The 26,665-nt window shown below is 38.1% G+C and overlaps 1 protein-coding gene across 8 annotated transcripts in view; it reads left to right on the top strand.

The window, feature by feature from the left end:
• Positions 1-5,961: 5,961 nt before the first annotated feature.
• Positions 5,962-26,665, top strand: part of AHI1 (Abelson helper integration site 1) — a 101,063-nt gene continuing 80,359 nt past the window's right edge. For 6 of the 8 annotated variants that reach the window (XM_054821172.1, XM_054821173.1, XM_054821168.1 and 3 more), the window contains exons 1-9: positions 6,166-6,790; positions 10,751-10,822; positions 11,639-11,760; positions 18,537-19,147; positions 19,714-19,871; positions 20,919-21,132; positions 21,633-21,825; positions 23,380-23,475; positions 24,896-25,081. In XM_054821172.1, coding sequence (XP_054677147.1) covers positions 10,813-10,822; positions 11,639-11,760; positions 18,537-19,147; positions 19,714-19,871; positions 20,919-21,132; positions 21,633-21,825; positions 23,380-23,475; positions 24,896-25,081 — 1,590 coding nt within the window. In that variant the 5' untranslated portion in view covers positions 6,166-6,790; positions 10,751-10,812. Of the gene's footprint in view, positions 6,119-6,165; positions 6,791-7,791; positions 7,811-10,750; positions 10,823-11,638; positions 11,761-18,536; positions 19,148-19,713; positions 19,872-20,918; positions 21,133-21,632; positions 21,826-23,379; positions 23,476-24,895; positions 25,082-26,665 lie in introns of those variants that run through there. The other 2 variants (XM_054821169.1, XM_054821170.1) reach the window with 2 other exon arrangements.

The raw sequence follows: 26,665 nt of genomic DNA, 5'->3' as shown, positions 1-26,665 counted from the left end.
TCCAGAATACTTCAGAAAAATTAGATTTAATAACATGTGCTGTTACACTGCCATCCTGTGGCAAGGTACCTGCAGCTTTCTGTGAACATAATACAGTTTTCCTGATAACTTGCTTTCAAAAAGACATGAGAGCATTCTTGTTCTGAAGACATGAAAACATCAGCAGGGTTTTAACTATACCTCAGGAAATGTTGCTGAAAAAAAAACCCCTATTGAAATCGCAATCAAAATTTTGCTTACAGGGCTCATGACCTCATTGTCTGGAAAGACAATTTGAACCTATGGCTTCTGAAACCTATTTTTCTGGCAGTTAAACAAAATGAGCTTATCTTTTTCTCATGTTATAAAAAATTATCACATTGTTATAAATAGATAATCTAGCATGTTGAACATATTGGTACATAATCAGAGAGATGAGGGAGTGTTGATGTGATCCGCCTATTAACGTCAGCCCATGTACAATGAAAAATATTCATTAAAAATTTAGGAATCCTACATTTCCTATTAATACTAGACCCTAGGATTGTGCTACTTCATAGATCTAACCTTGCTCAAGTCTGTGCATTAATACAACAACTAAGGCTTGAGTTTCTCAAAACATTTCAAAGTCCTATGCTAGAAACATCTTCAAATAGGAAAAAAGTATATTTCTTTAGATGTTTTGCTGAATTTTAATACAAGAATTTTTTGCTCTTGGCCTAAGAGTAAAAGCTGTAGTAAACTGTGAAATAAATCTTCTTAATTACAGAATTTTAGCTTTCAGAAAACCGTCACCCACAATAAGGTAAACAGAAGAAAAAAATTCCATGGCAATAATTGTTTCTCTACTCAAGAAAACACTTCAATTCAAGACAACAACTATGGCTCAACAAAGTCAATGAGGATCCAGAACATTCTTAAACACATGCAAAAGCTCTCTTCTGAGAACAGACTGAGTACATTACATGCATATGTGTCCCTCTGAACTAAAAGCACTAACTTTAGGAATAGGGGGTGAGTCACGGACTGAACTAACATGGAAATCTTTTAATCTCAAAGAGTTGAAGCTCTCTGAGAAAAGGCCACAAATGTACACTGCCAAATAAGCATTTACAGACATTTATACTGCCAATATCTGCACACATAGGGAACACCAGCTTTCCAAAATAGACCTTATTACTTGCTTCCAAAGCATTAGAAATTTGGCATGAGATATACAATAATCCCAGGATGCAGAGCATCTTGCACAATTGGTCTCTAAGTTTATTAAAGAAGTTGGTAATTGACTTTAAAGTCACTTTTGTGATGTCTCTTTTTCTTATCAATATAATTCTTCTATGAGTTCCCCATACATTACTCAAGCTTCACTTTATGTCAAACAGATCATTTGCGCAGAATATCCAGTGACAGAAACTGAATTATATTTGACTATCAAGAGAAAATAGCCCACTGATGAGTTAAACAATTAACTTCTGCTAGAGTATCACTGCATCTCTACAGCTGAGTTGCCCAACCCCAAATCCTGTTTCTATTTTGTACACTCAAGTGACACCTACAGGTTGTCCCCTGCACGTGATAGATTTTACCCTTCTGTTGAGTATTAGGCTCTGACATGAACCTTGATCCATTCTTCATCATTCTGGAATTCCTCCCAGATTTTCAGAATACATCTGATATCTACAACCTGTACGCTACAATATGTCATCATTGTGCATGTCCCTTTCTACTTCCCACCCATAGCAAATGTAAGATAAGTAATGGGAAGCCTTCTATGTACAGGCCCCTGCAACTGAAAAATCAGGTGTACACAGTGAGCACATGCTTTTCAATCCATTGAAAAACTCCATGCATGCATATAACTGTTCTTTTTCAAAAGTCTTGTTTTTCTCCTTCCAGCAGAACAGGATTTGCACACTTGTGTATGCTTTTGGGCAGGATGTGTTGTGTTTATAATACGCTTTCTTTTCTTTGGTCTGTTCCACGGGCCATCAAAGTACAAACAAAACTCATCTTATTATTTTTGGAGCTGTCAAAGTTCCCAGGCCAGATTTCTTAGATGCTGCTCCTGACTTCCATTGCCTTTGCAATAATATGCAAAGTATAAACATTAAAAAAAAAAATTCACTGCCAGGACATGGAACATTTGTGACATCGATGTTGGAATACATATTGCAACATTTTTAGCTGTAGTGAAAGAGTGATTAGTAACCTTAAGCACTGCTTAATATCAGCAGATCATGTTATGCACTATGCAAAGAACATAGGAAGAACTATAAGACATAGGAAGAAACATGGAGGGGCAAAAATCTTTAGATCAGCATGTCAAACTTTGGCTTACAGTAGCTTTGTATCTGGCATATTCTTAACTCCAGAATAGTGATTTTTAACTATGCCAGGCTGAAGGTACCAAATTTAAAATAGATTTATATTCTTGGTTTTATCACAGAATCTATTCTTTATGACTGAGAGCTGCAGTGTTTTCCTTCTGCCTCCTCCCTCAAAAAATCCAACTAAACCAGTGAGCTGAAGAGGTGAGATGGAATTCTCCTCCGACATGGAAAATGGGCCTGACCACTACTTGCTTATAGAACTCAGACTGCAAAAATACCTTGCGTCTTTCATGGGTGTAATGGCCACAGAACTCTTTAAGACGTTCTCATGAAACAAGTATTCCTAGAAACTTGACAGCAGTTTGTACTAGTAATAGGAAAACTTGTTGATGTCTAGTGCCAGGTTTATTTAGGCGGCCTTGGAGCCCATTACTGCTGCTGACATGTCAAATCTTAAGAGAATATCAAACCTGCTTTCTATGTCAATGATTAAAAAGGAATGGGTTTGAATTAACCATGACTGAGCCTCCCAGCTGCCATATGCCACTCACTCTGCCAGGTTCAGCTTTCATCCAAGCCCTGGGGGACTTACATGATCTTACCTTTGAACAGATTTGAAAAGTAAGATCTTTCTTCAGTGTTGCTGTCAGAAAAGCTATCTGACAATAGACCCAACACTTACCCTGCTAAGAATTACAACCCTATATACCCCGGGATTTTACACGGGGGGCACCAACTCCCATCTTAGTCCTGTGAGCCATGAAAGATTCTCATTTAACCCCAATCCTAATCCTCACAGGAAGCATAATTTCAAGACTGGCAGCACTCTTCAGAATGTACCATAAAAGATTAATCAGTTTTCATTTCAACCTGCCTCCCTTTCCACAAGCCTGTTGGTTTGCCGTATCCAGCAATATATTCTACAGTTCCTGCTGTCCCAACTATTGTAAGAACTTTAATCATAACCTAAAAGCTTCACTACAGTGAAGGGAACTCCATCTCCCATTTAAGTAGCTATGAGCCTGCCCCAGAAAGCTTTCTTCCTAAATTACTGGAGTGCAGGGTCCAGCAATACCATTAACTTTACAGTCCCTTCCATCTCAAACATACGCTAACCACAACACGAACGAAACCAAGCAACTCTCAGCTTCTAAAAATCCTGCCTCAAATTCCCCTTGCTTCAGTTGTTATCTGCACTAGCCTCTGAGGATACAGGATTACCTCTTCAGCCCTTACTCTTGAAAAGCCTGTCTAATCCTATTCCCTCACCTGTAAGCAAGTGATTCTATTGTATGGTAGATACACCACATTTACAAAGGAAGGTATTGAAGAGGTTGCATGCTAAACAACTTGCGGAGGTAACATAACACCAGTCAAACAGAGATAACATATCACAATAATCATTAACCAGTATTCTCTTGGGGAACCATTTTGTCATTTTCCCTACATTGAAAGTTGGGGCTCGGACTTGGATTAGAGTTACAGTGTACAAATAGATCTGGGGTTTTTTTCTGACTCCTGCTAGGCTACAGACATAGAGTGTGCTATAATCAGGAATAGTGTCCCTATTAATGATTAGATCAGAATCCATTATAGTTATCCTACCTATACTGAAAATTTGGATAAAGCTTCAACCCTTTGCTGCAACTTGCTGGGACCACACCACTAAAATAAAGGTGGCCTTTGATTAGCATGTTTACCTTATGACTAGCCCTGAGACCATTTTAAGTGTATTGGCCACTGCAAAAGCTAGCACTAGAACTGTCATATAATTATGTTAATTATAAACATAACAAATAATGTCATAATCATACAACTTAGTAAGGGACATGTGGATTTCCGGTTATCTGGTCCAATCACCTGTTCAATGCAAGGCCAACTTCGAAGTGACAACAGGTTGCTCTAGGTTATTATTTAATTGAGTTTTGGGTACTACCAACGCTGGATATATGCAAGAATGCAGATATATTAAGGATAGAAAGCAGCAAAAGAAATGCTGCAGAGCTATCTTTTTTTGTTTAATTGTGCTATGCCAAGGCAACACAGGATACCAGCCTTACAAAAAAAGAAATATCCCTGTCAGTTGAGTGCACGTAAGCATTTGAGAAAGCAGAGGACAGGTAAGTACCAGAAAGAGGTAATAGCATATGTCACGAATGCTTGAAAAACAAGGTTTCAGAACGTGTATTCTTCTGGCAGCCAGTGTAACTCTTGACAGAATTTGAGGGACACTATGCTTGGGAACGTGAATGGCATGATCACAGTATCGCAAGCACTAGCTCACCTGTAGGTTGTACAAACAGCACATGGTCAGCTGAAGGCTAATTTTACCCAACTTCGCTTCTGAAAAGATACGTCCACGTTCATCCAAAACCTGCATTGTCTTCATGTGTTTGAAAGAACTTTGGTATGTGTGATTTTTATTTATTAATTTTTACACAGAAGAAATGAATAGTTCTTCTATCACAGTAATGATGAGGAATTATTCCTAGAGAAAAAAAACACTGCTTAAATTAGCTACCAAATTAGAAAACATGAGTTTCTGCAGTATCTGCACAGCTTCTGGACATCCATTTGTGCTGCCATTTGCTGCTGCTGTTTGTTCCAAACATTTGATAAGACCCTCCTGACTCCAACCGAGGCCATTACCCAGAGACTTTATTCTTCTGCAAGCAACTTTGTTAGTCTGAACTCTAGACAGTTATTCTGTACTTTTGATTATTTTTTAAATGGATGATAAAGTATCCCTGAAGCGCTCCCATTTCTAAAGCTTTTCAGAGTCCCTCTTTTTTACTGAATTCCAATGTCATAAGTTTTTTGTAATCAGCTCATCATCCCTGAGAGAAAAGCAACACTATAAACAGACCTGGAACACAGCAGGAGGTATTGCTGAGCTACTGAGACTTTTCTGTTTCGTAAGACATGTTGCCTGGGTCTAACACCACCTTTGCAACACACATCACTTTCGATCAGTAGGCCTCTCCCGTTTCCCGCGTGCAGTCACTTAAGGGCAGCGGGAGAAGGCGGGCGCAACCCACCCAGCAAACCCCTTCTGCGGGGATGGTTTCTCCGGGGAGCTTTTTCTTGGATCACGTCCCCCCCGAGCTGCGCCAGACACCTGTGGCGGGCCTGGCGGCGGGCAGCACTGCTGCGCCTCTGGGCCCCCCTGACAGGCCGCCGCGAAAGAAGGGCGGCACGGCCAGGAAGCGGCGCCACCAGGCCGGCAGACGCGCGGCAAGAGCGCCCGCGCAGGCAACCCGGGACGCTCGCAGCCGGCTTCCCTCCTTTCACCGCCGGGCCCAGGCGCGGGCCCAGCCCCGCTCCCGCCGCCTCAGGGCGCCAAGGCTGCGCAGAGCCGCCACCTGTCCCGCCAGCCTGAGCCGAGCCAGGGCCGCGCATGCGCACAAGGACGACAGGCACCCGCCGCTCCCGCACGCATTCCTCGTCCCTACGAGACTGCCCCTATTGCGCAGGCGCGGTCCCTCACGCCGCTCGGTCGTATCACGCATGCGCATCACTGCCGCCGCGACTTTCCGGCGGGAAAATACACGAGGGCGCTCTGTCTAAAGCGTCCCGGCGTGAAACGCAGGCCTTGCGGGTTCTTCGTTCCTGCCTCGCCTCACCCCGCTCTCCTGCGCGCATGCGCCACGTACGCTGTTTCCTTGGCAGCCGTGATTGTTTTCGGCAAAACCACCTGCGCGGAGCTGGGGGGGGAAGGGGGAGCACGGGGAGACCACTGGCGGGGGGAGGCAGGGCAGCCATAGCAACCGGCTCGCCGCGGCGCTGCTACGGAAGCGGACGGAGCTAACGTGAGTGGTGCCCTCGCACTGCGGAGGCGCGGCGGGCGTGGGGGGGAGCGGGGCCGCGGGGCCGCGGTCGTTAGGCAGGGCCTGCGCCGCGGGCGGGGAGGCCGCGTGCGGCCGGGGTCTCGCCGGGCGCCGCCGCTCGTCCTAGTGCGCGGTTCCAGAGGCGGGTAGGCTGAGGCACGCCTCCCCGCCGCTGTTCCCTCCCCCGGCTCCCCTTCCCGCGTACCGGCCCTCCCCTCTCCCGCCGCCGGCCCCTTCCCTCCCGCCCGGGGCTGGGGGCTCAGCCGGGGGCTTGGCAGCCGTTACGGAGCGCGCTGTGGTGCGGCCGTTGGCGCGCGCGGCAGCGGCGGTGCCGCGCGCGGGCGGCATCAGGCGCCCGGGGATCGGCCGGTGGCGGGGCCGGGGGGCGGCTGGCAGCCTGCCCTGCCTTGCCGAGGGACCGGGGAGTGCGGGGATGCGCGGGCGGCCTCGCCGCGCTCCGGGAAACGGGAGGAGTTGGGCCTCGCCCCTCGCGTGGCTACTCAGGCTAACGCCGGGGGCTCCGGTACGGGCAAGCGGAACAGGCGGCCTAGGGAGGCCAGCGTGTCTGTCGTCTTCGGGGCTCGGTGCAGCGTGGCGGCATGAAGCGATGCTGCGTGAAGCCGTAATCCCTTGATTAGTTCCCCCCCCGCCTCGGTACGAGCTTTGTAGTTGAGATTACATGGTCAGTTTCTACCCCGCAGCACATGAAGTGTTTCTCTATACCTCACACGTTAAGCCCCAAAGCAGTGATGCCTACCTCGCACGAGGAATGTGCATCTGTACATTAAATGCAGTTAACCCCATCGGTTAGTCCAGTTGTGGCGTGTACTGGGAATGTGCCTTTGTTATTTACCGTTATTTCTCTATGCAGAGCAAAATGCCGCTTTGAAAATTAAAATATTTAGGGTGGTCTCTTGATGAGAACCCATTTTCATAATTATGATCTAAGATAAGGCAGAGACTTAAAATGTAGTAAACAATGAAAATCATCTGTATTTCCGTATAGAAAACTGAAGTTTAGCCATCAGGGCAGACAGACTGTTTTCAACCTCCTCCTGACCAACAAAAGGTGCCAAATCCACTAGGAAAAAACCAGCAATTACTCTATACGTTAGTATTAGAAAACTCTGATGGGTAGCACCAGCTTTTTTAAACATCCTTTAAATTAGCGTGACCAGAAAGTTTTCACAGGCTCATCTAATCTGGTAGAAAGCTACTGCACTTTTAGTAGTGTTTATCTGATATGCAAGTACATAGGTATTTACATGGTAATAATAAAGCTGTTTGTCAGTTTTCTGGACTTAAATGCTGAATTTTTATGAGTAAAACCAGATTGTTTTTTGATGTCACATTTATCATTAGTGGAGAGGAACTGATTCGACTCAGTGTTGTTTTGCTGTATAATTCTGAGTTAAAGCTTCTTCAGATCTTGAAGTAGCACCTACAGATAGCTGAATTAGAACCCTACTAGTAAAATCCAAGATTTCCCACTATGATAACTAATCTCACCTAAAAGATGAGCAGTAAACAAGGCCTGATGTTCTGCTTGTTTTCAGCCACTGAAGACTGCATTCACTTTTTGTGATAAAAGAAAAACAAGGGATTTAGTTCATGAAAATCCTGAAGTGTGCAATTGTATTTTGTCAACTCAGTTTCCTAAATGGTCCTAATTAGGTAGGAAATTTGTCACTTCCCGTTGTGTAGTACAGATTCTGTGTATTCTGCTCCATTATAGTACAGGTTTGATTTTTTTTTTTCCAGTGATCAGTAAAAGTGGGGTTTTGTGAATAGTGGGCTTTGTGGCATGTTTTGCATTGAGAATACCTATATTATGGATGCAGAATATAGCAGCTCAGTGAGTATTGTAAAATATTGTGAAAAGAGCAAAAATTTAATGTAGAATCACATTTATAAATACAGATGGGCTATTAGAGAAGAGCAAATTAGATGATTTTCGGGAAAATATATAGTAATTCTTGGAAGTTTGGGCTTTGTGATTTTGTTTTCCTGGTTATTCCTGATGGCTGGAAAATGCCACTGTTCCAAATATGTATTTTTGTCATTCCTGGATTGCCTTATACTAACTAACATGGAAGAGCTCAAATCTGATCGGGCAAAAATGCATTTTACAAGATTAATCTTAATGAAAACTGAGTTTATTCAGATTGGGACACTGGGGTTGCTGAACTTTGATATACGATTAAATCTTTCCTATTTTAAGGTGAGATTACACTGAGTAAACTCTTGTTGATTAATGATCTATATTTACAGAAGTCTAATAGTTGCTTTAATGCACCATGTTGAAGGTGATGTAATTCTAAATTAGAAATGTCTATAAAATAATAACACTATCATTAGAGGACTTTCCTCTTGTGGCAATAAAATTAAGAGATACAGACTTTTACTGAATAAATAGAGGTGATGCACTCACCAGTGAATTTGGCAAGACTATGCATTTTACAGAGAGTGCTGGCAGATATGAAGTGAGCGTAGCCTTTGGAAAGCTGTTTGTTCCATTATAAGCACAGTTAATTTACCTGTAGTTTTTTGTGGTGTGATTTATTTAACCTTTGACCTTAAATTTATTTCCATACTTGGAACAGGTATTTTGCTGTTGTGTTCTATATTGTCTCTCATATTTTTTGTTTTAAATTTAAGAGCATTTCAGCATTTCATTTGTTGTTTGTAATTAGTTTTTCCGAGGGATGGTTAGAATCACTCAACTAATCATAAGAGACTTTTACATGTTCCTGCAATCTTCAGTGAATGATTAAAGTGATAGAATCTGCTGTATTTTATAAGTATTTTCTAGCCAATTGTGAGTCAACTACTTGAAAAGCAGCACTTAATGACTGTAGTACTTTTAAAATGGTCTTTTGGTATAACTAAGTATACATTGCAAAAGCAGGTTTATTTTTCAATAATATTTTCTGTTTTCATTTTTTGTAAGAAGTGTTATTTTTAACTTATCGTTTTAGTTGTGACAGTAAAGCTTTGCTTTAGGAGTCAAAACATATTTTAGTTAATGAAAATATTGCTGCCTCGTCAGTGACGTGATGAAGCATATTACAGAACAAAGCGGTTTTTTCTTCATATGAACTCCCTTGTCATCATCCTTGCTCGTTTCAAACATCCTTAAATTGTTGGATACTTAGTATAATGCTTTGCTTACTACATGAAATAAACTAGTTACACCTGGCAACTGACTAATCAGCACTTCTATAATCCGAAACCAATGCTAACACTTTGCTTGTTTTTGGGATTTTTTGGGTTTTTGGTTTTTTTTCTTAAGTTTGGTTTGGTTTGGCTAGCCAGTAGACCAAACTACTCTAAGTAACAAATGTGACAGTATGTAGCCTGTGGGGGACAGGGAAGAGGTAAGTAACACTGTGAAAGAGAGATGAGAGGGATCTGAGGGTACAGTAGTGCAGATGCTTGGGGATGTTAAGTGTAGCCTCAGCTCTTGCCTATACTGATGAGATGTGTGTTCCCAGCAGTGATTTTTAGTCTTGAGGTGTGTTTGGCCCACTTTAATGTTATTAAACTCTGTTAGCCCCAAATCAGAGTGGCCACATATGCATACTGTCTATTAATAATAATCCATACTAACTCGTAAACTGTACCCAGGAATTGCTTGGGTGAGTGTTAGGTGGCTTGGACTAAAATGGTGCCAGGAACAATGCGACCATATAGTCTGGCAGTATTTAATGCTATGTCTTAATTTATTAGGATAGATGTAATCTGGGTGTCCAGTGACTGTGAGTTAGTGGTGTCTAACAGGAGGCATTACCTTGTGAGAACTTGGAGCTGTTGCCTGATGGGCGATTATGGAGATAGGTACGATAGTTCATTGCATGGAAGGCTAAGGGGAACATAACACATTCATAGAAAGCTAGGTTTCATTAGTTCCACTGTTTACAAAACAGCTTTTTGTATTCAAGTTTTTTGTAAAACATTCTGAATTTTCTTGATGAAAAGATAAAGCTGTGTAATATTTATATTTGCCCTCAAGCTTTGTTTGGATTATATTTGTAGGCTTTTATCTGCAACCAGGAAGGCCTAACATTTGTTGTTTAGAGAAATGAGTTTCATGTAATTGCTTGTCTGCTTTGCATAAAATACTAATGTTTTATGTAAACATAAATATTTAGAGATTTGTAATAATGTTAGATTTGCTGGCAGGTACTACTCTTTGCATTGAAAGCTATCAGCTGGCTACAACGTGACTTCCTGGATGATGCCATCAGGATAGGAACCTGATTAGAAAGGTTTCAATATAAATGTCTTCATGAGATATTATTATTTAAATAAACTGTAGGGTTTTTTAGAAGACTGGAGAGCTACAGTACTGCAGTATTTGGCTATTGCCCAGAAATATATTAAACTGCTGTAGTGTTGGTTTTCATTTACTCTCAAATAACAAATATCAGATGGATGCTGAGAATCCTGAGCTTGGATGGCAGAGAACTTCTTATAATTTAGACAGAGTCTAGAAATAAATATTTCCCTAGAAGACTTGTACTCATCCTTGATATTTACTAGCATGCATTCAATTGTTGCCTTCAAGTCTCTGGACCAGTTATGCTAATGAAAGTTGTTAATTACTTTAAATAGAATGGTGACTTCTGAGGAAGAAGCAGCTGGTGTGTTGGGCCACTTCTAACTGAGGACTGAAAATGCCAGCAGGTAAGAATACTTTGTGTTTGATTTCCAACAGATATTTTATAGTAAAATGATAACAGTTACTTCTGTCTATAAATTTTTAATGTTTATAACTGATTTTCAAAGTGTTGCTTTTTTTTTTTTAAGACCCCCTAAATTTAAAATTAAAAAAAAAATGTAGTGACAATGGTAAATATGCCATAATGGAGGATTCAGCAGCCTTTTTCAGTGGTGTGCCAGATCGCATTTTTACTTAGCTACAAATTAAGCATCACCTCAGGGGGGGCTAAACCACCTACTTCTTCAAGGGTTGAAATGCTGCTGGTAGCAGTATCATGATTCACAGAAAGGCAGGGATTCTCAGCTCCAGCTGATTTTGGATCCGTGCATGCTCCTGCCTCTTAGAGATCTGTCTCAAGGTGGTGCTCCTCTGGGTTCCAGACTCCTTAAGAACCCAGAGCTGCTGCTTCTCCTGGGGACAGCATGTCACCTCCGTTATTAGTGTGCTACTGTTCATAAACAGCAAGGGCAATAATCTGTCCTCCGCTTTGGCTAGCCCAGGTTTTGTGCTGATCCTGATGGTTGTGCTCTTCAAAATGTGCTTTCTTCAGAAAGCAGAGTAGATGGTGCTGAATTCAGCAACAGTGATAGTCTGGTGTGTTTTTACAGTGTTGCTGAGTTATCCTTGTGTGGTTTATGGTGTCAGTGGAAATAATTCTTGGTAAACTTTCCCTGATAAAATAATTCTTGTCCTTTGCAATTTTTAAAGCATGATTATGCATTTTTTTTTAGCAATGGTGATGATTGAGCTAGTGAATTGTACTAGATTTCTTTTTGCAGTTGAAAGTGAGGCAAAGGCAAAAACCAAAGTCCGCTTTGAGGAAATCTTCAGACGTCATGCTGACCTAACAGACACAAAGAAATCAAAAAAAAAGAAGTTTCACTCTCAGGAGAATATTGTGGTGAGTTTGAACACATGCAAGCTTTGTTTGGTTGCCCTTCTTAATGGAAAAAAACGTCAGGAAAATATATTGTAGAAAGGAGATGTAAGCATTTTAAAAAAATAAAGTATAAAGTATATTTCTGCATGTGTGTGGCTTTTATTTTTTGTTTGTGTACCAGCAATGCGTCCTTGTAATTTGGAGGTATGCCAAAATTATATAGAATATAATACTGGTAAAAAGGAAGTGGCACATGCAGGCGTGCATCCATTTAAAACCTGCCAGTCATGTTTTTCCATTAATATTTTTCAGAAAAGTTTTAAGATTTTCAAATTCAGTATTGACTTTAGTGGGAGTTTGAGTGTTTGACTAGTAGAATTATAGCTGTAAAAGTATTTAATTTTGAGAGTACTAATGTAATATAGGTACATCTGTATTATGTATCTGTGAATTGATAACTGATGAGCATTTATAAAAATATTAGAGATAATCATTAACTTTAGTCCATTTTCTAAAAATTACTAGTATAAGAATAAGAATTTACAAACAATATTAAGCAACATATGAAACTTTTTTTTTTTTCAATTTGATCTCAGTAATGAGCGTATTTCTGCATATGCTGTGCTCAGCTTTGTGTCTGAGTGGTCCTGTGTTTACATGTCTACTTAGGCAGTACGCACGTATAAAGATTTGTTTTAAAGATTTTGGCCTTAGCTTGTGACTTGCAGCTGAGGAATGAGTCTGTCACCCTGACCTTATGGTTAGATGACATTTTTGTTTGTGGCATATCTCATTAAGAGAGCCTCAGAGATTCCTCTAATTTACGGTTCATATTGTAGCTTTTTTCCTGAACAGAAGAATAAATGTTTAATATGAATCCTATATATACTGATTATTGACTTACAATGTTTGGAATTTCAAAAGAAAGCAATTTGCTTAAAAGACAAATGTTCTGGTTTTTTATTTTCCTTCTATTAGGTTTCATATTTTCAGTCTTTTTTCTTAGAATTCTATCCATACCAGATGCTGGAAGTGAATGTTCATTCTTTAATACTCGCTTAAGACAAAGGAGTGGTATCTTATATAATATCAGAATGTTACATGTATTTATTATATATAAGTATATTTGGAATAGTTGTATTAAACTTAGTTATGCTGAAACATAATTTTGTCTTTAGATTGACAATTTGAAGTTGATATTTGTGTGGATTTTTTTTTATTTTACATTCCTTGAAGTATATGGTATCTAGTCAATAATCTATACAAAGAATCAATGTGATATCTAAAATAGAGCATAGAAGAGTTAAAGGGTGGGTGTTTTCCTTTTTTTGCTGGCATATGTGTAAATACAATTCTTCCTTGGTTAAGTTTACTTTTTTGATGAAACATGAGTTTTTAAATCTGCACTTTATAAGTATTTTTAAGCACATGATTGTATGTTCATATGCAACTAGTCATAAATATTTTAAGCTTAATTTGGTTTTAAAATTTGTTTCCATTCCAGAAGTCTCTGATGTAAAACACTAGTGTTTTGGAGTTACCTAGAAACACTTAAAATCACAGTGAACTGAATCAAAAGTTAGTGGTATATACACAAATTGAAAAGTTTTTTTAGGATCCATGTGGAAGCCTAATGTAATGGTTTTGTTGAAGCCATAGATTTTTACCAATCAAAGCACTAAAAAACTAAGAACTTGAGGAGAATGTGCATTGAAACCTAATACGGACCATTTTAAATATTTCCTTAAAGCGTGGCAAAGTTGCAAGAGCTCAGGTTGGTATTTTCCGTGCTGGTTGCATTCAAGTAGAAATTTCTGTAAGAGCTTCAGCAAATAACCAGTCATTTCTTTGTAAGAAATAAACGTGTGTGGGAGGGAAAGAGGAGGTGGATGGAGGAGGTTGGATGGTTTTGTTCCAGTTTTCTTCAGTTTATGTAATTTAACTGTATAGAGTTTCACATAGCTTGAAATAATGTGAAATTTATCAGTGATGGCCATGTTTGTGTCACACGCTTGCCATAAATGGTCTCCCAGGTTTGATCAGAAACAGGTCATGGTTGAGAGCATATTTCCACTGGAAATGTTCCAGTCTGCTTCTTTTTTTTGTCTTTACTGAACCTAGGCTTTCTTAGGTGAATAAAACCTCTTCCATCATAGTCCATTGTTTCCTTGAAACCTGAGTTCTGGAGCTGCAGGAGGTTGCTGTGATGTTAAAAGACAGAAGTGAGGGTAAGGAGACTGCCTGCTTGCCTGCTCTGCTCTGTGTGTCCATTGCCTGGGGAGAAAGGAAGCAGCCTGACTGGAAGAGGAAGAGCTGATGTCGGTAGGGCAGGATGAGTTTGAAGTCACAACTGATAGGAATGAGGGGCTTGTGATGGAGATGGACTTCAGTTGTGGCCAGTGCAAGGTCAGCTTTGTTGTTTGGTAGCCACAGGGGCAATGGGTATGAGGCCAGAAGGCACAGCTGAAAAAGCAAGAAATTGGGACACAGTCAGAAAGTGAATTTGCTAGCACCCCTTCCAGGGCTAACAGTCACCATATTTATTACCAGTTGTGCCTCCTATTACAAGTTGTTAGAATGAGACAAGCTTCAGACCAGGCAATGCTTAGACTATTTTGCCCAGGTAGATTAATCTGTCTAAAGCCAGCATGAAAATTATTGAGTTTATTTGGTTCAATCTAAATTTCATGGTGGAAAGGAGGATGTTTAACTCAGAAAATGTCAGTGAAGTTTTCTTCCAGGTGAGAAGCAAGATCCCTTTATGGAAGCAAGAACTTCTTCCCTAGACTGTAGTCTGACCAGCTTGATATATTGGGATGGGCACGCATCGATAACTAAGGTTTTGTATTCAAGGCAGGACTGCAACAGATTTATCCATTTGAAGCTTTTTACTTCCTGCTTCACTGAGTCCTCTCCTTCCCTTTCTTCATAAAGCCTTGGATGACAGGTTGGAGTCTGGAGTTTCATGAGGGTACAGGTAATAGGAGTCTATCTCCAGGCTTGAAAATTCTTGTATTCTTTTGGGTAATACAGATGTTTTACAGCTTTCTTCTGAGTAATTCAGTACTTTAGGTTCTGTCTTAAATATAAAACACAGCCTGCAGAGCTCTGAGGTTGTAGAATTTTCCCAGGGTCTGTTTGATAGCCCATTTTTTTCCATAAGCTGACAGGCACTGAATAATTGTTGAGATTTCCACTGGGTTTTAGCCCTTTGTTTCTTATATTTAAAACAGGAGAACTGCTAATAGTTGACTCTGTATTTGACCTACGCATTTTCTCAATATTTTCTGTTAAAATTTGGTGAAACTTCTCCAAGCCCATCCTATCTGTAAATTAAAGTTGTTCTAGCTTTGAGCATCTACATTTTGTAGTCTTACATGAGCAATGGCAGTAAAATTGGTTCCCTAGTGCACTAAAATTTTCTTAAACATCCCACCCAACTAGCCAGCATCACAAGTACATTCGTTACCAATTCAGTTGTAAGTAAATGGTCTTTTACAACCACTACGTGTCAGCCCTTCAGTGGGCTGGCAATGTTCATTCCTAATTTTTCAAGATGTGTCTGGATTATGGGAAGAAGTTCAGGTGCTTCTGTAAGTCCGGTTATCTGAGTTTCCAGATACCTTGCCAAAATCACTTGATGAGTTTCCAGGTTCCACTCACGTGTATTTGAGCAGCCTTTTTAAAAAGGAGGATTATTAGGTGTTGTCCCTGCTGTCAGCTCTGGAACACAAACGGCAAGTGATGTGACCTGGGGTTGGCTCATTGTGGTATGAGCCTTGTGTGTTAGCCCCTTGGCTGGTGCCCATCTCTTGCTCCTATCAAGCCAGTAGTGCAAGTAGGTCTGCTCTTAGGGAAGAGTGCTTCCTCTGCCCCGGTGTCCTAAGGTGGCCATGGAGCTGTTTCGGGGAAAGAAAAAAAAAGAAAAAAAAATGCCTTCTCATTTGTTCCGTGCTTTAACTGAGGAGGTCAGGTTCAGGTCAGCAACCCTCTGGAGTTATTCCAGAGACAGGCCTATCCTCTGAGCTGCTTTTCCAGCCTAACTGCTTTTTCTGACTCAGTTCAAATGTGTTTATATATAGACGATTGCTCTTAGTTGATCTCTTTCAGTCCTGCATTTCAAATGGACAATCTATACCAGTATCCCTGCCTCTGCTTGAGACCTAATCTGATGATTTTTGTGGACCTCTTGGATTTTAATTTATCATTTTGTGACTCCCTCCCATCTTTCCTCTCTGGTTAATTACATCGTGTAATTACAACATGTGGGAAAAGTGGCCTGAGTTAAGATTGTAAAGGTTGTGTATCTGAGGAATTTGTTTGAACTGCTGAAGCAGTCTTGTGCTACCTGCAGTATCTCTTAATGTTCCTGGAATTTGCTGTAGTTTGAGATTATGTTTTATTTCATTATGAGGATATTCTGTGGTTTTTTTCCCTTATGAGTAAATTTGCTATAATTAAGTGACTCTGTGCTGCTCCTATTCATGACACATTTGTGGATGTGTGTTTTGGTTTGTAGACATAATAAATAACAAGTTCTAGTAAATATTTCAAGCAAGTTTTTGCAACAGCTAGATTTCTTTGTGGAAATGATTCTTGAATATCAGAGTTATTTTAGAAACTCTTGAGCAGGTCAAACACACAGGCTTTTTGTTTAGGAATTCTCAAAGAATTCTACTTCTTGGGCTTAATGGATTAATGTTCTATCAAAGGCAAAAATCAGCATGACCTTAGCTATTGGTCACTGTTGAGTCTTAACTGCCAGTGTGTTTTAAACTTCATTCCTAATACTCTGCAGTTAAAGCTGTCTGTAGAAAAGCAGATAAGGAAGTGGACAACCTATTAGAAAGCATTGTTTTGTTATTTTAGTTTATACAAAGCTTGCTTTATTTTGTTTTTTTAGTTTATACAAAACTTGTTGCATTTTTTTAATTTCCCTTACTCTATTCTGTATTTCAAATTAGTTATATGAAATCTTCCACATCCTCTTAAATCATTGATTTATGAATAAAGAGGATGTTGCTGGTCTATATAAGCAAGTAAAAGATGAAGGTACAAAGACAGTTTTTTTTCATGATTTGATATTAAGATAATTTAAACTATTTTTAGACATAGGATGCTAAAAATAAAGTTACCTACTGGAAAGATATATGAATGTCTTTAGGTTTTTCTGATGTATTGGATAAGCATACTTGCATGAAATTCTAGATGCTTTCTTTTTTTAACTCCTCCTTTATTAGGACAGTGTTGTTTAACGTGTAGCATTAGTAAGTCTGATTAGTGCATTTTGTAAACTTTGCCTAGTTTCAGACATCAGCTTTTAGTTCCATGTTAAACTTTGTCTTGGTGTATTTTTCTTGTCCCACTGCTTTTATTTGACAACTTTCTTGTACAAATAATAAACTTCCTTGATTTTTTTTTCCCCTCTTCTGTGCTTTTACTCATGTACTTCAAACTTTCCTTTCTTTTTCCTGCCTTTTCTTCAATACTTTCCTTGCTCTCCATGTTCTCTTTTCAAATGTCAGATGTGAATAAAACAAGATGGTGATGAAGGTTTCCAGGTTACATAATTGAGGGCATACAATATGGAGACAGATGACTGAACACTGAATGTTCTCTTCTTTCTAGTCATGCACTGTTAATTCTCGCAGGTGGGCATTAAGTCAGGATCCATCCCCAAAAGCATGATTGCCATTGCAACTTCATTCTCTGTGTTTTCTTCTTGTAATCTTGTACATTTTGGTGATCACTTATTACACGTATTGTCCCTTTTTAAAAATGTATGAGGCAAACATGATTCTGTAACTGGGAGAAGTATCCCAGCTAGAAGGGGAAGATGTCTGTGTTTATTGAGGGAGGAAGATGGTCTTGGCAAAGAAAAGATAGTATGCAGATACTTGGAGAAAAATATTTCTCCAACTTTTTTTTTAAATTTGCTTTCTTGTGTTTTAAAGTCCTTTCTAATGTTTCATGTGGACACTCCAGAGATTTTTATGTAAGACAACAGTAAATGAACCTCACTGACTTTACAGAAGTTCCATCAAGGAACAGAGATCTGTGTGTTGAGCTCCTTACAGAATTAGGCCTTAGTTACTTGCTGTGTTGTTTGCAGTTATCATAGAATAGTTTGGGTTGGAAGACACCTTTAAAGGTCATCTAGTCTAACCTCACTGCAATGAGCAGGGACATCTTCAACTATATGAGGTTGCTCAGAGTCCCATCCAGCCTGGCCTTGAATGTTTCCAGGGATGGAGCATTATAACTTTTAGTAACCAGGAATAGAAACCTGAAGGAGGTTTCTAAAAAACACCAAAAATTGGCAGAAGGAGTGCACAGACATGTGCATTAGCCGAAATTTATCTTAGCTGTTTTTGCTAGACTGGTCATAGATTAACTCTCTGTCATTTTGCTAAGAATAATATGGATTTTTTTTTCATCTTTACACTTTAAAAAAAAAAGTCTTAATGGAAATCTGTTTTTCAGTTTTAGCACTTTGTAATATAATTTCATCATCAAACTTTGGCAAGCAACTTTGAGTAAAAGAGACTGAAAACACCTGAGCCTACATAGTGAAACAAAATTGAGGATGAACTGCCCAAACACAAAATGTTTTTTTCACTGTGAATTTTCTTTTGCCTTTCAATCTGTCACTTGTAAATTTTAAACAAGAAAATAACTAGATCTTTGATTTCATTTTACTCTGTATAATGTTGCGAAAGAAACAACATAATGTACTATGTTTATCCTTAGAACATAATTTTTAGTACAAATATGTTTTATGTTCTTTTCATTTATAGCTTGACACCTTTAGAAGTAATATTGATCTAGCTAAGGAGAGTGTGAATGATGAAGCAATTATAAACAACACATATAATCCTGAAGAAGAGAGTCCCCGATTTTCAAAAAATAAACTGAGAGAGGCGGCCTCAATTGCAGAGAAAATAAACAATGATATTGTTAGCGGAGACGAGAGCAAGCAACCAAAGTCTAACAAGAAGAAAAAGAAATCACTGTTACAAGAACAATTTAATGAGGAGGAAAATTTATATGAAGCTAAATTGGAGAATTTTGAGAAAAAGACTAATGATTTTCCAAAGAAGAAAACAAAAAGTAAATCACAAACAGATGTACCTCATCAAGAAGGTGATAGAAAGATTAAAAATTCCTTGACTGAACCAAGAAATCTGACTGAATTAGAAGAGGAAGAAGAGCTAATTCGAGCCTATCAGCTGCATGTGGCTCAGGATGAGGCAAATGCAATTAAAAAGAAAATAAGAATGAAACTTAAAGAACAGATGCCTGAATTTACCTCCACTTTTCAAAGCCATGAAGTTGTATTGAACAGTGAAGTGGGCAAAAAGAAGAAAAAGAAGAAAGAAAAAGCAGTTTTAAGTGAAGCTGAAACAAGGTACCATGATAAACTGTATACCATGTATCTGTGAATCTTAGGCAAAATGTTTCATTTTGTTTTAATATAGGCAGAATCTTTCTGATAAATTGTACATATTTTTGAACTGATGAACTGGATGATTCTGTTATGAAAAAATATTACCAAATGGTTTTTCAAAATGCTGCCAGGATTAATATTTAACTCACAGATTCTGTTTAACTTTTAAAAAAATATTCCTCCATTACTATCTGATGTTTATTTTCTGTGGAACTCACTCTTAACTAACTTGAGATAATTTTGTGCATGGTTATTTAGTGATGAGTGACGGCCTTGATCCAGCAGAATAGCTCTGTTCACGTGAATGGTTCTGCAATTATTTGGAAATAAGGGGGCAATGAAGGAGGGAAAGAAAAGAAAAAGGCAAGACACTAATGTTGGGAGTGTGTGTTGCATTTTTGAGATACACAGATGATGAGTTCCAGAACTAAAGAGGAAATTTCAAGTGGATTAATAATGGTAATGAACAATTGTATCCATATTATGCAGTAGAATGCAATTGCTGACAGTAATCCATTACATTGCAGTGCAATGTCCCTTTCTGAGCTACAGCATCATCCAGCAGAGGATGGCAATGAAAATCAGGTATTGGAAAGGCTATTGACATCAGAAGGACAGAAGCTGGAGGAAAGCATGGAAAAACAGAAACCTAAAGCAAAGAAGGTTAAAAAGAAAATCGGAAAAGGTCTGCCAACAAAATGGGTGTGCTGCTTTGCTGCTTTATCCAAGTCTTTTTTCTTTTCTTTTCTTTCCTTTTTTTTTTGTGCTGCTGCAGAAATATTTGTCCATAGTAGTAACACAGAAGTGATTGAGGTGTTGAAATTACTTACATTTCTTCAGTTACTTAATTGCAGTTTTGTTCTTACAATTCTGGGGCTAATTTGTAAAGAAATTTATTTGATGTATCAATCTAAAATTTTGAGAATCATTTACTGTAAATAGTTGTGAAATTGATAAATTGTTAAAAATGTTTTTTAGGCTTAATATTATAATTAATATATCACTTTTACAGTGTTTACTTAGATGCATATTCTAATTGTCTTTTTATTATTTTATAATATTTTATCATTTTTATTTACTTTATGCTATAAATGGTGTATCACCACTGTTTTATCCTGATGCTCAATTCAAATACAAGGAATACTTTTTCATGCAATGCAGAGTCAGATTGGAGGGTTCGTTTCCTCAAACATTGTGGAGGCCAAAATAAGAAATTAGTTAAAGAATGGAGATTACAAAAATTGATGAGGAGTAGGTAGTTTGATATCTGTTAAGTATGGTGGTCTCACTGTAACTTGTAAATGAAGAAGTTCTGAAAACAGTGTTTGGTAAATTCAGGGAAAACGCACATGGAGAAAGCATCTGCTTACCTTTTTTTTATGTTTTTCTTAAAACAAACAAGCAAAAAACCCCTACTACAGGCTGTAGTCCAGAGCAAGATATTGAACTGTATGGATTCTAAGTCATTGTGGCACAGAAGAACCTACGTCAATCAAGAGGAAGATCTCTGATTTTAAATAAAAATGTTTATTAATAGGAATAAATTATATTCATTAATATATATTCATGTGTATGTTCATACATGTTTAAATGCTGCAAAACTTTATTACGTAAAGAACATGTTAAATATTATTACTTTACTATTGATTACTAAGTACAGAGCATTTTTACTCCTGTAAACTGTTAACTAGTGGAACTTTGTAACCTCTATTTACTTTGTTCCTATTTCTAGAAGAAAACACAGAAGTTGCTACAGAAAATGACAAGGACATGAAGAATTCCGAAATTTCAACTCAGTCTAAATTTGGTTTTGATGATAAACTTGTGTTGGGAGTTTATATCCATCGGTCCGATCGACTTAAAACTGATCTTCTGGTATCTCATCCTATGGTTAAAATCCATGTTGTTGATCAGAGAAGTGGCTTATACGTCAGGAAAGATCATAGGTGATTTCTAATAAACTGTTTCTATTATCAATGATTACTATAAATATGTAGATTCTTCCCTAGAAATTAAATATGATAATGAAAATAATGGTGAATTTTAAGCTTGTGAGGTCATTCATTAGTTTCTACATCTATGATAATACATATGTATACCTGCAGTAAATTAGGTTGGTATTTTTCTTTTCTTTTCATCACTTTTAAATGCTCTGCACTGCTGTATTGCTCTTGAGGTCCTTGTATTTACAGCACAGTTTATTCTGTATTCTTTTCAGAGAGAAAATTTCCTAAATCTCAAAAATGTGTAGATTGCAAATATATAATTAAATATGTATTGCAAATTGTCCTAAAATTTGAGTGGTTTTAGAAATTATTTTTCTAAAGTCAAACAAATGGTACCTTGTATGTTTCTTTGCTTTCAGCAATTGAAAATACTGTTTTGTTTGAGTTGGTTTCTTTTAAGGCACTATAACAATTGTAACTATTTGGAAATTTTCAAACAGCGAGAGGAAAGTTTCATCTTATTATGAACAAGAACAAATAGAGCATGTTCTTCCTATTATGACACAACCATATGACTTCAGACAGTCTAAATCAACAGTTCCAGAGTGGGAGGAGCAAGTCATATTTAATGAGCGTTTTAGTTATTTTATTCAAAACACTGAAGGAAGCCCTCGGGTAATCCTGTTTTTCGAGGTAAGTTTAAATATTTTTACATCCGTTTTATGCACATTATGATTTTCTGGTTTTCTTCAACCGTATGTATTTGATTCGGGTGTTTTATTTCAGTTATATTGGATTAATAGCATAGCCTTAAGATGCAGAATTAAGTGGAGATACCAAAAGTGGTATTGTTATTGCTAATACTAATAAACATTTTTTTTAATACTGAAAATCCCCTGTTTTGGTAGTAGTAGTGAGGACAAAGCTTTCTTAGTAGATCAACTGTCAGACTTCTGGAAAAGGCTGGTAAGATCGTTCCGGATCAGGAGAGGATGGCACCACGTGTAAAGGATCTCACTTTTCCCCTTTTCAAATTCTTGAAATCTGAAAAGAAGCTTAAGTACCAGAAACTCAAAGATGGAGTTTACCTGTTTGTAGAAACACCTTTTTTCCCTCATACCAATGAGCAAGCTATTGCATTGATTTCTGTTAACATTTTAGACATCTACTTCTCCTGTCCTTCACAAAGTAAATATTAATTCATCCTCCAATACAATTATGTTTAAAAGAAAAATTGTAAGTTGTATATTCCACATGATTTTGAGCTTAAGTATTGCAATATTTGTAAGGCGAGATTCTGTAGTATTAACCTGAAAATGGGAACCTAATACAATAAATATTTTTCCATTCCTTGTTTTTATATTTAAAATAGATTGTATATACAAAATCACCATATTTTTTTTTATGTTCTGTGATACTCATAAGTGAACACATTTATAGAATTAAGAGTCATTAGTTGCTTAACATAAAAGTAATTACCTTTGTATGTGAAGATTCTTCATGGAAATTGTGTTAAGTGTTGGGACCAAAAGTATGACTACACTGAAAGCATGCTGTTCAACTTCAGCATGATTTTTGAAATATCAATTTGAAGAAAGCATGATTCCAAGGGGTTTTTTTATATACCAGATAAATCTCCAGGAGTGGCTAAACATGAGAAGACTCTGGTCACTGACCAGAAAATTGAAGAATCTTGTGGACATAATTGAAAGTGTTCAAAATCAGGTTGGACAGGACTTCGAGCAACCTGATCTAGTGGAAGATGTTCCTGCCCATGGCAGAGGGGTTGGACTAGATGATTTTTGAAGGTCTCTTCCAACCCAAACCATTGTATGACATAAGTGATAAAGCTTGGAAAGGAAAATGTAACTTTTTGACTGCCATTTTCCAGCTAGATTAACATACAGCTGGTCTGGCCTGTCAGATTTGTGATCTGTAAGGTTCGTGAACTATATAGGATTTATGAAAATTACACATGAATGTTTTCCTCCTTTATTGAGACAGACAGGAAGCAAGACCAGACTTCTTTTTTTAAAGCAGGTCATAAATAGTCATCAGGTAAATGCATAAGGATCTGTTATTTCTAATTGCATACTTGTGTGGAAGAAGTACTGTTTTAGTAATTGCTTAAAATTGAAATCTGCTTAATTTAGTGAATTGCATCTAGCATGTTTTCAGCAGTATCTTTAATTATCATGAAGTATATATTCATTAGAAATACATTTATATTCCTACCAATACTTTCAGATCCTTGATTTTCTACGTATGGATGAAGTGAGAGCCAACTCTGATGTACAAATTCAGGAATGTGGTTTCCGAAAAATTTGTTGGGCATTTCTAAAGGTATTGTAAATATTTAAATGAAGAAACAAAATTTATAAATAATTTTACTCAATTATCTCAAAGATATTAACCATACTAAGTGGAATACATTATTAATATTTCCAGGCAGCAGAGCTGGAAAAACAAATCCTTGCTTACTTGGCTGTTCTCTCCTTTCCCTCTTCCTTCAGCCCATAAAATTGACAGTAACAAGCTTGACAGTAAAGAATATATATTTTTTCAAGAAAGCATAGAATGCGTAAGAAATTCTTTTGTTCATAAAACACGGAAGGGGGTTTTCCTTGAGGGTTTTCTGTGTGTTCATGAGACTTGTCTCTGCAAAGAAAATGACAAATCCACTAATTTCTGTACCTCAGCTATTCTGTATTGTAGTAGCATTTTCAGTTGGCCAGTCTTTGAAAATACTCCCTAGCCTAATTATAAAATGCCTGTCATTTTTAGTTGCAGACTTTGAAATGCTGCAGCAATGAGCTACAGGTAATTTAGCCAGCATGTCGTTGCCTTTTTACTCTTTTAGGAGAGACTTCAATGTGCCAATTTGGCCTTTGAGAGCCGACAAGTTTTAATTTGCCTGAGGATTGTTCATTTATACCTACCCCTGTGGATGGTAGATCTTGACAGCCATTGAGCAGTCCACAACATGAGAAATACAGAAGACAACTGACTGCAAGTTTAGAGGAAGGGAGAGGGACCTCCATAGCATTCCATACAGAGTGTCTTCTCAGCTCTGCCCAAGATGAATCTGTTGGAATCAGAGGTCTGGTATCTTGTGTCTGGGTGTATGGTTAGCTGGTGGGAACTGTACATCCAGACATTCAGTATACCCTACTCCTGAACAAAGGGAAGGATGAATTCCATCCCATAAATACAAATAAAATTGCGGCCTGTTCTTCATTCCTACTGCCTCTGTCTGCATTATCCTTTCATCTGTATCAAAGTAGAAATGTCCTGATAAACAGTGGTCAGTGTTAATGGCAGTAGTTACACTTGTTCTTTAGTTCAATAGAGAGAACTCTTGTCTCCTCTGAAGTTGGAAAGGTATACCGCTTTGTTGCGCTTATGCTCTGAGTCAAAGCCTTATGAATGTCCTTTGCTCTAGCGTGCAAAGGGAGCAGATTTGTAAGAGGCTCTTTGTGGATTGACAGTCCTTTGAGATTTGGGTGATTCCAGCAAGTAGTACTTTAAAAAGAAAAGAAAAAACCTCTAGGCTGCCATCTAAGCTTTAATCTTAGTGATTTGATCCTGGGGGTCTTAAATACATGCTTACTTTGTTACCACTTTTAGGGATGGTGTACTTCCCCAATGGGAAGTGGATTTCAGAGTATACTGTAGTTGTTTAAGATATTAGAAATGATCAATGACTTTTATTACTTCTATGTTAATATAACGTATTTTTTCCTCTTTTTAATCACCCTTCCAGCTTGTAGGTGCAAATGGAGTTCGAAACATTGATGGAAAACTCCGTCTGCAATTATATTACCCACCTCCAAGGACCAGGTCACATTCGAATGTTGTTGAGGTTTATGACTGGTGGGAGAAATGTCCTAGAAATCGTTACCCATCAACTTTATATGTAACTGTAAGAGGCATAAAATTACCAGATCATGTAAGTTAAATATATAAAATATAAATATATTTACAAATATGCAGACTTTTCTGTAGGAGCTGGTAACTAGCTAGAGTGTGTGTGTTTGTATGCATGTATATAAAAGCTGTACTTACATGCAGTATATAAAATAGCTAGTATATAACTAGCTATAATAAGAACTTTGCATCTTAAGATATGTATTCCAAACTCAGTCCTTCATAGCCATCTTTGAAAAACAGGTGTACTTTCCCATCTGCAGCTTTGCATATTTTGCTGTTGACAGTCAGAAAACTTTCAGGGTACCTTCCTGAAGATTGATGTTCCTTCTTATTAGGAGAAATACTATTTTACACTCATGCAGGTGTGTAAATTCTGTAAGTGAGAGAAGTAAGGCACTTAACTCTGATTCCCTGCACCCTCAAGCTATAGTGAGTCATATTTTTTTCTCAAATGAAAACTCCTTTAAAGACAGGCTTACATTGATATGTTTTGAGATGTGCATTCAAGATAAATACAGCATTTATTGTTTTACAATGCAGGCACAATACTGTTTATTACATAATTTTTCATACGTATTTACAGTTGTCCTGAGTCTTTCTTCTGCTCACTGTTCTTACTATTAAGGGTGATCTGTGGAAGCCTGGTGAGATGTGGTCCAAAACCAAGCTAATCTCTGGGATTAGTTCATGTGTTTTTTGGGACATTTTTCTGATCTGTGTACTGGAATGACATCTGCAGTTCTTTTGCTCAGTCAGCTGCTGAGACTGTTAGGAATTCTGTGCACTTTGCTTGAGCAGCTGTGCTTCATCTTTCTGGAAGTGTTCTGAGCCTGTCTTCTCCATGGTCTGAATGTTTTCCTGGTATGTTTAGGTGCTATCACTGGTTTACAGGTGTCCCTACTTTACAGTCCTCTGTGAAGCTCAAGCAATGTGATGAATTTGCATAGGCTTCCTGAGCTGTACTTGACTTAGATCCATTGGCTACTGATACAATTTAATTCTTGTTCTGTAAATGCCAGATTTGCCAAGGCTGGGATTGAGCTCCACATAAGAGCCATGGCATGATACAGTTTTCTATACATAGGTTTCTGCTTTCATTTAAGATGTGTTACAGGTCCTGCCTAGTCTTCCTTTTACTCAAAAGGGCCCAGATCCCTTTTTGTCTGGTATTCAGATGTGTGTCTGTAGAGACTTGTCTTAGTGAAATCTAAGCTTGGTGTAACTTGTAGGTAAAGTTCAGTAAGTGTACTTAGAGAAGTTTGGAAAGTATATGCACTTTACCTACAATTAAAATCACAAATGTGGTCAGTCCTCCTTTTTCCTTTGAAACACTTGAACATGGTTTGTTCAATAGACAATGCTTGTAATATCTTTTTGTATCATGAATGGATTTTGTTGCTGAAGGTGGTAGGTTAATGTCACTGGAACTATTTACATGCTGAAATGTTTGAGTTTTTTTTTATACACCACCTTCACTGTGTAGTAATTACTAATTTTCACCATCCTGTATAGTTACTAAAAATGGAAAAGTATCGATTATTTAAAAAATCTTTGATACCATCTGATTGACACAACTTTGGAAGCTCAGATTTACTTTCTGACT

Source organism: Grus americana, chromosome 3 (assembly GCF_028858705.1).
Source record: "Grus americana isolate bGruAme1 chromosome 3, bGruAme1.mat, whole genome shotgun sequence".
Taxonomy (NCBI): Eukaryota; Metazoa; Chordata; class Aves; order Gruiformes; family Gruidae; genus Grus; species Grus americana.
Note: the sequence above shows the minus strand (reverse complement) of the source record. Positions and strands in the feature narration are given on the sequence as shown.